This window comes from Anser anser (assembly GCF_964211835.1).
Source record: "Anser anser genome assembly, chromosome: 1".
NCBI lineage: Eukaryota > Metazoa > Chordata > Aves > Anseriformes > Anatidae > Anser > Anser anser.
Genome location: NC_139720.1, coordinates 86,539,407 through 86,552,593, shown reverse-complemented (window position 1 = coordinate 86,552,593; position 13,187 = coordinate 86,539,407). Strand labels below are relative to the sequence as shown.

At 36.1% G+C, this 13,187-nt stretch overlaps 1 protein-coding gene across 3 annotated transcripts in view; it reads left to right on the top strand.

The window, feature by feature from the left end:
- Nucleotides 1-12,971, top strand: part of POU1F1 (POU class 1 homeobox 1) — a 218,574-nt gene extending 205,603 nt beyond the window's left edge. The window contains exons 7-8 of one of the 3 annotated variants that reach the window (XM_083846826.1): nucleotides 884-972; nucleotides 9,875-12,971. In XM_083846826.1, the coding sequence (XP_083702952.1) occupies nucleotides 884-972; nucleotides 9,875-9,969 (184 nt within the window). In that variant the 3' untranslated portion in view covers nucleotides 9,970-12,971. Of the gene's footprint in view, nucleotides 1-883; nucleotides 973-5,674; nucleotides 6,958-7,721; nucleotides 7,779-9,874 lie in introns of those variants that run through there. The other 2 variants (XM_083846830.1, XM_083846831.1) reach the window with 2 other exon arrangements.
- Nucleotides 12,972-13,187: the final 216 nt, after the last annotated feature.

The window sequence follows — 13,187 nt, the reverse complement described above, 5'->3', positions numbered from 1 at the left end:
ATAATGACCCAAATTCAGTACTGTTTGATCTCTTCTGGGCCTAATTTCTCATCTGCAGATATAAGAAAATTAAATGAGGCCATGTGTAGTAAAGAATGAAGTGGGTAAGCTGAAAATTGTAGGAGCCTGATTAAGATAAATGATCAAAGAACTGTATAAATGTATTGTTATATGAAATGCTTATGGCATAAAACAAGGTCGTAAAGAGAAGTGTCTTTGGTGCTTCAGCAGCTGGATGTGTTCCAAGTCCCACAAAGACTTGCACGTGCTTTACTTTATCATGGAGAAGCTCCACTGAAAACAGACACAGCACCTTCATATTTAAGAGTTTGTGAGATCATTGTGTAAAGGCTAATGTGACTTATGCCTTGTAATATGGAGGCAGATTGAGTTAGGAGGAGGACAAAATGGAAAAGCCAGGCTGAATGTTATGGTTGCATTTAGGTGTATGAATCCCTTGAAGCCTGCGTGTGTGTGTGTGTGTGTGTGTCGTGATGCTATCTCTAATTGCACTCAGTAGTAACACTTGGAAATCGTGGTGCCCTCAGAGCAGGGAGGTGGTGGTAATACACATGGTGGGAGAAAGCTGTGAGGAGGAAGGTGAGCTGGAAAGGTACAAGAGAGGATAGGTTACCATTGTAAAAGGGGTGTGTGTGTAAATTTGTGAAGAAAACTAAAGTCAGAAACAATAGGAATAAATGAGAAGGACCTAGAGGAGAGGATAAAGAGGACTGAGAGAAGCAGTGGAGATGCTGGAAGTTCCATCTGGTATCGTGGTTATGAAATTCATTCCTTCTGCTTTGTTCAAAATGAAATCACTTATTTATGTATGCAAGTCTAAAAAACAGTGTTTTATACAGTGTATCTCACCCTCATCTTACAGGTTAGACAACGTTCCTGTAAAGCTCACAAGAACTGAAAAATACCTCATTTATAGGAGGAGAGGGGGAGTTGCATCTAGCAAATGCACAGGTATGAAATAACAGCACTGAAAATAAATTTATAAGACAGATTTTATAACAAAAAGTATTTAACTATCTACAAATAACTAATGAGTTGCTGTTTGGTAAGAATAATGTAAGAATAAGCCAGGTTGTGATTAGAACATCAGTGGATTATCTACTTGGAAATAGTTTATATCCTTCAAAGTTTTCATTGCTTCTCCCCCCCCCCCCCATAAAAAATAATAATAATAATAAAAAAAGTTAGTTTAAAAATATTGAGGAATGTAGTGAATCTAGAAGTCTTGCTTCCTGTCTTTTAGTAATTTAAGATGAATTAGGCATGTATGTGAAGCAGGGAGCGTACTGTTGGTCTTACAAATAACTTAATTGATTCTTCCTTTCACTGTTCAAAATGAATCAATTGCCAAAGAGCTGCTATTCATCTGTGCCCTATAGCATGCAAGACATGCAGAATAGAGGGGAAATACACATGTAGGTATGGAAGCATGTTTTGATTTAGTTCGTTCTTGTGAGGACTGTGTGACATCTGTGGAGGCTGAATTTGTCTGTTTATGTGAGAAGGGGTTTGTGATGTCAATATTTTGCCTGATAATCCACTAAATTCACTTAACAAGCTTCTGGGTTAAAAAAAGTGAGAATGAGTTAAACTGTAGTATCTTAAATGTGGGATGTTACTGCAGAGTTTGAAGATCTTTTGATGAATTGGAACTCTGAATGTTTGAAGGATGTTGTCTTTATCTTAATTTTTTACTCCTGAATGTGTTTTGTTTGCAAAAGTTGGGTGGAGTAGTAGTGGTGATGAGATTAAAAAAATAATCGTAAATGCATGTAACTTAGGCAAATAAGGTTTTGTGTTGTATGGAGACAGAATACCAAAGTATATAGAGTCACTTATGTATAAAAGATTACATGTTTGAGACTTTCAGCATCTTAATATAGCACAAGTGCTCTGCACCATTTAGCATGTGCATGAAGTGTGATACTTTGTAAAACCGTTTAAATGTCTAGCCCCTCCTTATAGAAATCTGGTTTTAATTATTACCTTGATTGGTGATGATAAGATTCTTTCGAGTTGCAGGCTGCATGCTTTATAACCTTCACATCTGATTGCAAGGTTCTTGGTGAAAGAGGAAACACTTCATTATAAAATAGTGACATTGCTTTGTACAAGCAGATTTAGTTTTGCTTCAGTAATCAACTACAGTAGGACACCATGTTTCTGTAGGGCATTAATGAAATCAAGGGTTATACTTTTAAAAGCATTTACTTGCAAATACCATATCTTTAAATGACTTTGCCCAAGGAGAAGCAGAAATCCATGCTATCAACAAAATAGGTAACTACAGTTAGTATTTTATCACAAGCTTCAAGAACTCCTCAAGGCATCAAGTTTAGGGGGGAAAAAAAGTGAGAGATTATGGGGAGGATATTTATTATTACAAACTGCAAAGTCAACAGGGACCACTAAATGTTCTTACAGTCATAATAGCCTATCTCATGTTAATTCTAGCCTCAAGCTGTGTGACTCTTTATGTGCAGAGATAATGGGGGGTAAAACTGTATTTTTAGTTTAGCAGCAGATTCCTTCCAACCATGGAAAATAAATTAGAGAGCTTTGCAAACTAAAAATGATTTGGGCTTTGAACGAATTCCCAGCAATAATATACAAGACTTATTACCCTGGGTACTTAGAGAGTCCCGTATGTTTATGGCTGAGAGTAGTCATTTTGATTGAATATTGCTTCAGTAACTTGTTTTCAAATAATCTGCTTTTAACACAAATCTGTTAATCCTAAAAAGAAGCCCTTTTTGTTAATGTTCTTATTATTTGTACTTCCTATGTGCACCTTAGATAAAAATTAGCATGTTACTCAGGAAGATTGCTGCATTAATAGTGAAGTTGTTATATTTAACTTATCTGGAATTCATCGCACGTAGACGCTTAATGCATAAAGACTTGTGTTAAATAGGTTCAGATCTGAGAATGTATGTACATCTGCTCAAGTATGTAGTGTTTAGAACAGTACGAGTAGTTGTTCTAAAATTATGCATTACAAATGTAGAAAATTCAGTTTAAGGTTATTACTGTTCATTTGTGTTACTTTATTATCTAAGAACATGGCTGCTTTGGGTTAGGAATTCAATACATGTGAAACAAAAACACGCTCTGCACCAGAGAATACGTTGTCCCAGTATAATGAGAAATAATATGTGGACATCAACATATTGGACAGTGGAAGGAAACCAGAAGTTTTCTTATGTAGCCTCACGTCCTGTCTGTGCATAGGTATCAATGCAAAAAGATCTTAAGAAGGTATTTGAAAGACCTTTGTAGCAGCTTGTGAAGAAGTCTTTCCAACAGCCTTAAGTAGCAAAGAAGACAAAAGATGCTTGTTTTGTCAGAAGCAATCTTAAGAACAGGTTGTGAAGAGCTAGCATTCATGAAAACTGAAGGAGTCTGTGGGCTGTGAATGTGGGATTGTACAGAGATTGGCATAGGCCAGGGATGGCCTTGAATAGAGATGCATCTCAGGTGGGTAACCAAAGGAACTAAATGGAAGGAGTTAGTGAAAATGGCTGTGTAATCAAAGCAATGAATTGAAAAGGCTATCTTCTGCAAATCATTTTGAAGGAACCAGGTTAGCTACATCAGGGACATAGATGTTGCAATCACCTGGCATCACAATAACAGGTGTCTGGACTAAGCTTCAGCTTGGTGTCTAGATAGGAAAGGCTGGTTTAGCTGGGCTGCTCTGCAGGAGTGAGTGGTAAGATTTCTATACAGCAGAAACAATGAGGATCTGGAGATGATGCTCAGCTTGAAACCCTGAATAATGGAGGTGAAGTTGGTGGTGGTTGCAGTCATTACAAAAGGAAGAAGGCTGGAAGCACTGAGTAGTTGCTGTTTGATTCAGCATTTTTATAACAATTTTTATGGGGGAGATATATTTTGAGAAGTTAGTAGATAAAGTAGAAGTTAGAAGATGAAGTAGAAGGACTTTAATATTTCTTTTATTCTAAGTGCATGATATTCTTCATGCCTTAAGGCAACAATTCTTTTTACTTCTGATGATTCAGCTATACTTTAAAACATTTTTTATTCTATCTTTTGAAAGCTGTGGGAAGAAACAAACATTTATTTAATAGAGTTGTGCTGGTATTATTGCATCCGTATGAAGACAAATCTAAAAATTTTAAAAACATTAATGTTTCTGTTAAGTAGAAAAGGAATACAAAAAAAATCTCTCAATACTGGAAATGTTAAATCAAGGATTTCTTATCTTTTTTAGTGATTTATATTTTTGCTGGGGTTCAGAAGGCTTGTCACTTATCTTGTCCTTTGAGAATAGCTATAGCTACCTAATGGTCTAATCCAACAAAAAATATGTTCAGGTCCTGTATTGCAAAAGCACATATAAAACTCAAATTTACTGGTATCTACTCCCAAAACATATATTACCAGAAAGCCAGCTATAGTTTGTATTGCATTGGGCCCTTAAGTGTTATAAAAAAATGGCATATTCCTTGCTTTTCATAGCTTTATGACCAGCAAGACAACATCAAGCAGTTTATTGCAGACTCTGTTTATGCTTTGCAAGAGTGCAGCCTAGTATGCCCACGTGCATGCTTTGTTTTCAGCACCAACTCTGGAAGCGTTTTGAATCTCATTTCATTTTATTTGAGTCTATGTTCTCTTTGTTGTCTGTCTGTGAATCTGTATTGAAAAAGTTAAATTTGGACCAATGTCGTTTTCCCTGTTTAAAAAGGCATTGCACTTATTTTAGATTAGTTCAAACTTTTTAATGGCACACTTGGCAATTTCTTTCTTAACCCTTCAATGCTGACTTCACTTTACTTTGTTAAAGTAAACCATGCCATCTTAAGGGAAGGCAGGGGAAAAAAAGCTCAGCTACATGTAAATGAAGATTCAGCTCTACAAAGACAGGAAAGATATTTGGCCATATTAACTTCAGTGTGAATTCAATGGATAATCCCTTTATATGATAACTGAGGTGTTTCATTGGTAAATGAGGTCACCAGGATGCACATGCAAGTATCTGTAGCAATCTGGAAACCTCAACTGTCACTGACAGAAGCGATGTTGAGCAGTCTCTACTTTCTCTGCCTGTACAATGTCACATCTTTTGAGCTGAGCCTTTTGATCTAATTAGATCCCTATTCAGGGGGCTTGTCTGGTTTAACCTTTAAATGATATCTGAGAAAACACATGTCTTTGGTGGCTCTTTTTTTCTTAACTTGTATGCAGTTAATGGAAGAGACTAGCTTAACAAGTGTTTGCTTGTAAAATATTACCACTAGATACTGCTTTTTCCTTCTAATTTACTCCTTGATCCCGATATAGCTGTAGTTGCTAAAAACGTTTGGAAATTATAAAACTTGGTACTATTTTACATGGAGGGTGTGAACCACGGGTGGGTTTGATGTCCCAGTTTAGCTGAGTTCTTCTGATCCTCTTGCCTGTCTTTATTATGTGCATGATCATTCTTTCATCAGAAAAGTCCTTCTATCAGGTCTTGCTCCAGTTTCGGTAATGAATCAGAGAAAGGGCTATTCTGCTGAGAGAGAGTTGGTGGCTGCAACTATTTTTACTGTTTTTTATAGTGTGCATCAAAGTCTGTAGGCTGAAATCCTGGCCCATGGAGCAGAGGGGAAAGAAACTCAATGGTATTTTTCTCCCTGTTGTCCAGGAGAGCTGAAGTCCTCCAAGTAGGATGGATCCTGTGGTCCTGGGAAGTACAGCTGGCTGGGAGGTCAGGGAAAAACAGCTCTGTATGATATGTCTTTTTCACAATGGCAGTTCCTGATTGTATATCCCCCTTGGAATTACTGAGGTTTGGCTTTTAGGAACAGTCCCTGAACAAGCAGGTATTTTACATGATGCTGATGGAATTCTGAAACTGGCTGTTTTGTTCAAATGTCTGCTAACATCACTTAATAAATTAGATCTTTTGTTATTAACTGCCTGATCACAACTACTGAAATTTGTGACGTTAGCCAAATCCACCAATGTGCAATTTAGCTCTCACTGTAGTATTAATTACAGCTGCTGCTTGTGTTCATTGTTGCCATTCATGTTCATGGAATGCTTTAATAAAGGGAATAAAAAAGGGGTTTATCATGTACTTTCCTGTTGTATACAAAAATAGATGATACAAATTCACCAATTTTGTCTCACTTTAAAATAGCTTCTGGAAATAGTGGCCTATGAGGGAATAGGGCTGATTGACTCATTCGTTGTGCATAATTTATCCTGAAAAATTTGCATTTTTGTACATGTATTATCCATGGAGAAAAGAATTTACATTCATCTATTTGTTATTCATAATCTTGCATTTAATAGTTTATGAATTGCTGTCTGAATTTTTTAAGAAGTGCTCGTTTCACTGTTTTGTTGCGTGTGATGTATGGTGGTCATCAAAGTCATCTTGACAGTTTGTGGGTCCTCACTGGAAGACTAAAACTTTTAAATAGAGAACAATTATTGCTTTCTGTGGTTCTTTTTGGCCATATGAGAATGTGCCTCCTCTCTATGAAGAGAACTCATTTGCCAGCATTTGTTAGGAAATGGATATGGTCAAGGGGGGCAGCTGTTTAGACTTGCAGTATTTGTGAATTTTGTTTGTGTGAGACTGTGAAATCTGGTTTTCTTGTCAGACCGAACTTCTCTTTCTTTTGTGAGAAGGCAGTGTAGCATGGAGGCAGTGTAGGACTGGGAAACGTGATGTCTGTAGCTCCCGAGCATGAAGCAGCGCATGTAAAGATGATGGAAACCCACTGAGCAAAGTAGTGCAGGTGCCAGAAACAGTTTGTGTACATTAGCATGGTATTCCACTCATAAAAATATCCATGTCAGGCTTGCAGTTCAAGAGTTTCTTGGTGTTATATTTTATATCTCTACTGAATTAAGTTTTTGTACATGTTCGTGTATGTACATGCATGTATCTCCATTGTATATACACATACGATGTTTCTACACACCTCAGTTTTACTCTTCTATTCAGTTCTGCTCTGTGTGCAAATGGCCTTGCACAGGTCTGTTTCTTTTCTTGTCTGGAAATAGGAGTAACAAACACTTCCCATTTCCTTCTCAGGATTGTTGTATTTTATTAGCCTGTGCTTTCAAGCCGTTGTGAGCATGCTGACCATTTGCATGGAAAAACCAATAGTGCTGGATTGCCAGGGTCCATTAATGAGTGCCAGGAGGAATTAATGATATAATCACACGTGCAAATATACAAAATCCCTGAATGTTAGTTTTATGCATGGTTACCACTGATGTCAAAACTATAGGATGTAGTATAATCAAATAATTTATTAGGCACAGCTGGTTAACTGCTTACAGCAAAACAACCTGTAGCTTAATTGCTCCTTCTACTGTGCTGGTTTTATGCATATCTTTCTGGCCCCAATACCCAAAGCAGAAAACCCTGCCTTGGGCATCATTTTGGTTGTGCAGGAAACAGTGGGTCATAACTCATCCATGTCAAATTAATGTTGTTTTCATGGGACATCAATGGCATAATGAAGGGAGAATAAGGGCATTAAGGAGAGTTAGTCCTTCAGTAGGACTTCCCATCTGATTTTATTGGTATGCTAAATGGAATCATATATATATTTTTTCCTCCTAACGAATCATAATGTCTTCAAATAATTTCTTTGGGGAAGAAATATAAACGTTTTTTTCAAGTATCAATAATATGTTTCAATTCAAATGGAATTATTTCATACATTTAGGATACAATAATGGAAGTTGCCACATGATGTCAACCCTAAAATATCTCTTCCTCTGAGGTAATTTTTCACTAGTTCAACTATTTTACTCTATAAAATACAAAGGTAAATGCCCTGCTCTGAGCCATGTTTTAGAATAGCAATTCGGTATTTTGATTTTATTTTCAGGATGCTTACTTCCATAGCCAGGTAGGTGAAGGATGCTGATTCTTAGTTTCTTGCAGGTCAGTTTGAACAAAACCGAGAAGGTTCTGTAGGTCATTAATTGTAAACGAAAATTTGAGAAATACTGCTTCATTTAATCATTGAAGCTTTTTACATGATGTGTTGGGTTTTCAAAATCTTCTTGATTTAGGGGCATGAGTCTGTTGGGGTAAGTGATACTCAGTCATGCAAGACATATCTGTGTTCAAGTTGTTCATTTATCAACACAGATAGCTGTTAAATCCTATAGAGTAATGACACTTTTTTGCAGCTTTAATTATGTCCGTATTAGAAGATTGTAGCAGTTAACTGTAGCTGTCACTGTTAAAGACTTCAGAATTTTGTTAATAGCTCTGGTGGTCAATACTGTTGAAAATGTAATCTTATGTCTTCGTACCTTCTGTTTTTGTGCTTAGGAGCAGCAATTTCTTAAGTAAATACATGGGGACAGAAACAAAAATTAATAAAGCTCAGTAGTGGCATGAGTTAGTGTATCAGGTAAAACACTGTGGTTTCCAGGACTGTTTTGCCTTTTCTTTGTGCAGTGCTTAGTGCAATGAGTGCATAGTAATTCAGTGGAATTGCAAGGTCTTACTCCTTCATGAAGAAAGAATCACACAAATTGGCATGGGAATTTATTTTGCTGCTGCAAATTGTAATTGGGCATGAGCAGGTCTCTACCTTTCTCGCATGTTCTCTATTCCCTGTCCCTCCTTGCTTGTAATTTGAAGACATTTTAACAATACAGAAATCTACCCTCTCTGCAGGCCATTTAACACTTTCTTCTCATGTACCTTAGATAGCATGTGTCATGGCAGGTGCTCCAGTTTCATTTTTAAATCATATAAAGTATCACCATCTGCTTTTCTCTGTAGATCTTGAGGTGACAAGCTGTGAACTCCACTGTATCTCAGCACTTGTGCCAAAAAAAAAACACACCCTAAAATCTAAAATTCCATTTCATACCTACTGCTGTGAAAGAGGTGTCTGCCTTGGCAGAATTTAGCAGTCTCCTTAAACATTTGCTAGATTTCTAGTTTTAACATATGCATTTTAATGGAAGGAAGAGCAACTTGAAAATTTAATTTTTAATTTGTTTTTGGCCATCGGGTCTTGCTTAAGATATGGAATGTGGCTAATGTAGCTTGTCATCTATTTCTCTCTGCTAATTTCTGCCAAGACAAGTAGCCAGGTTCACTTCCTTTATTCCTGGCAATTTTATTTATGTATTTAATTAAATTTAAAATGACTTTATTTTAGTCAAGGATCTTAGGTGACTGGGAGAAAATCTTCTTTGCTTACTGGCATGGTGTGAATTCTCACTAGAGCGATCTTGTCAGAAAAATCCAGGTATTCTTACGTAACAGTTTCCAACTTGTTCTATTCCAGTGAATGTAAGGTTGGTTTCTTAACAAGTCCATGAAAAGTCAGTCAGCAAAATAAATTATACAGTAGGCTTTTTTTTTTTCAGGTATTCACACTTCCACTGTAAGAATTTTAAAATGATTTCCAATGAAAAAAAAAATGGTTTTAAACTAGTGTTATAGGGTGGTGTTGTACACACACACAAGATGTATGTGTAGTATTTATATATTCTGTGTTTAACTTAATGACACTATCAGACAGGAAACATTTTCTTCTATACTGGTTTTACTTTATTCTTGAACATTCCTTAAAACTGTAGGCTTTTTCTATATATATTTGTATAAGGTGTAAATGAAATTTTAATAAAACGTAACCCATCAGGGTGTTCCAGTGTGTATTGTGGTGGCTGGTATCTGATACTTTCTTCAGTTTTCTTCAGTTCTTGAAATTCATAGATAGTTCTTGTCATTGTTTTATCTTCAGTGGTTATTCTTTGAATGAAGATCATGTCTGGATATGATCTCTGGATTATAATTGGATATTGCCTTTTTCTGCCTTAATTTTATGACCTTTTTTTTTTTTTGCAGTTATAGTGATATCGTGGAAGACTGTGCCTTTCTCTGAAAGGATAAAATCAATCACTAATTGCTGCAAATCCCTGGTCAGCTTTCTCTGGTGTTAGGTTTTTGTTCATACCGTTCCTTATTGAAAAACATTGTAATTTCTTTGGCCTTGAAGGATTTTATATTCTTGAAGGATTTTGATATTTCCCCAATGATATTACCTGTAATTACTTTGTGCGTTGTTTCCTTGTCTTTGCTTTTACTTTCATGACTTCCATGTGTACTTTTTTACATAGACTTCAGGGTTATTTTCCTGAAAAAATGCAGTAGATTGTTAGAGCATTTGTTGCCCCATGAAGAGAACCAGAATCTATTAGTGCTGATTCTTGTTAGAAATGTATCTTATAATGCCTGAAATCTACCCAGCTTGTAGTTGCTTTTCCGTGTTGCATTGGTTTATTTTTCACAGACTGTTTTATTCATGCTTTGAGGATCCCTGCTTTTCTTGAGATAATTTATAGATATAGCTGTAGTAATAACAATGCAAATAATCAGAACTGTGAGAAACAGTTAAAATGTCAATCATCTAGTGCTGGTGTTGGGAGGAGAGGTTTCCCCTGCTTCATACTTCTTTTAGCTTTTTTCTCATGTCACATTTCTCACTGTGAATATTTTGTACAGACATAGTCTTAACTCTTGAAGTATTTATGGAAATATGTATCACAGGAACAGATGTATATGGCATTGTATATGTCTTGGAAGGGTCAGAGCTGAATGTTTAGGGGTCTGCCTCTTATCCGATGTACTCTTGTAAAATGGTCCAGCTTCACTGGTCATGTTCACTACATACATCAACCTGTTCTATGCTGAAAAGGAGAGACAAGGCTAACAAATGCTATAACCACTCCTGAACAACAATCTCTGTGTTTAGTGACACCAAGAACTAGATTAGCTCGTTTACTTTTTAGTCTCTTCTCTACAGGGAGCTGCTGCTGCTGGGGGGATGGGGCCACATGATTCTTTCCCCCTCTCCCATGAATGAGTATAGAAACAGTGCCATATATTCAGTGTGCTAACATTTGCATTACAAATGCCTGTGCTGGGTTTAGAAAAGAGCTAACAGATTGTCATTGCCCAGAGCACTGGCATTACAATGATTGTTCCAATATAACATGGCTGTTAAACTTTTTCTTAACCCTTGTGCTACCTTAACCCAGTTTGAAATAATTATTTGCCTAGAGTAAGCCTTCCCAGACATACACATTTCAATACCCATCGTGATCTGGACAAAACAATTACCTGTTTCAATAACTGCTATCTGAAATGCTGTATGCGTCAGATGTATGGATTTTCTAAAATGCCAGAGTAGTAGATAATGCACAGCTTGCTGCCCAGAGCGCTGCTGAGATTAAACCCTCAGCTGGTGGAAAAATGAAGGATTATGCAAGGCTTTTCACACTGGTTTTCTGTATCCTCTACAGTTTTCTGAGAACTGGCAATAAAATTAACATCCTTTGTCATTTATGCCATTGTTATAATGCTGTCATCTAGCTTAACTTCAGTGGTCCTAATTTGATTGGTGGAAGATGGAAGGGCATCTGTTTACTTAGTGAATCCTCTATAAGTGAGTAGATCTAGAAAGTGTTGGGGGGGGAGGGGCTCATTTTGTAAACAATTTATTAAAATAAATATATATGTAAACAAGGAAAATCCTAAGTTTCATTTGTATTGAAGTTCCACAGCTAACTGAAAAAACTGAAAGTCTCAAACTTTTGAACTTTTTTTTTTGACCTAGGTTTTGTTATCAAAATTATCGGTACCACCCTAAAAGAGTATTAACATTAGGGTGGGAATAATAGGAACTCTTTCAGGAAAAAAAAAAAGAGGATTCTTGACAATTTTGCTAAATACAGTCTCAAAAAATATTTGTATGACATTTGAGGTTTATCATATTCTTGTCTGCTTATTCTTCCTTGGTCATGGTCATCTATTTTTATCCCCCAAACGCTTCAAAGCTTATTATAGGTCAATTCTTAGTCTTTCCTATCTCACTAAAGATAAGCAGATCTGTGTACACATCCATGAGATCCAAGTGTGATTACAAAATTTATTCATCTTCTTTGCAAAGCGTAGGTGCCAAATGCCAAAGTGTTCTTGTTCATTGGTACAAAAAAATGTATATCCAAAAGAATACTATAACTGAAGTAAAGTGCTTTTTTGTGTTGTTGTTGTGATGTGTGTGTTTGTTTTTAAGACCACCACGCTATAATCTGTAGAATTACATCAAGGGTAATTAAATCTGCTAATAAATTAGTATAGGAATGTCTATTTAAGCATTAGCAAATCCACTTCCCTCTCTCAGTAATAGAATACATCTATTGGAAAAGGTGGTGATCTTAATTACAGCCTGCAGACCTAACAAGTATTTAAACTTGGTTGCTTAAAAACAGCTCCTCGGAGTCTCATAGTCAAGCAAGCAAACAATTGGCATTAATGCATTTGGATTCAAATTCAATTCTGTTGTATTTTGCCTTTTAACAAGGTCAATTCACATCTATCTCTCCGGAAGGCATAGTCTGAACAATCTGGTCATTGCTGGGACATGTTAGCATTTTAAGTTTTAACAGAACTTCAATTTGCTTAAAATAATTTCTTAAAAAAAAACCTGATAAATATGTCTTGTGCTTTTAGAAACTCCATATCACAGTTGTCTCTGAATTATTAGTAATGTTGCAGGAATGTCCGTGTTCACTGGAAAGTATATTCTTCAGTTTCCAAAGATTTTGCAGGATATGGAAGACCATTTCTTTCAAACCTGGTTCAGTTCAAACACCACTGTCATCAATTTCTTTCACTCAAATGTGTCATAAGATGGTTTTACTGGTGGCTGCAACTCCAAGAGCATGTTGGGAATTCACAATTCTTCAACGTTCTCATTCCTTCACTTTAGTCTTTTGTCAGGGAAGACATGAAAACATCTTTAGAGTTTTACCTCACCTGAGATGTTAATTCAGCTCCAGAAAAATTTTAATGTGATGAATCAAAACCAAAACAAAACATGTTTTGCTATGTTCATTCAATAAATTAAAACTTTGTTTGAATATACATTAGCCTTTAAACTTTGTATAGTTTTATATTTAACTAGTTAATACTAGTATTTTGTATCGTGATGTCATCTTCCATACTCAACTGATATTACAAAAAAAAAAAATCCCTCTTAGTAGCATACAAAGTATCCTTAATGTTGATGTAAGTTGCAATTAGTAATGTTTTCTTGCACTATTATCTGAAAGAAGAATGTGTGCTTATGTGCGTATACACACGCACCTATATATAT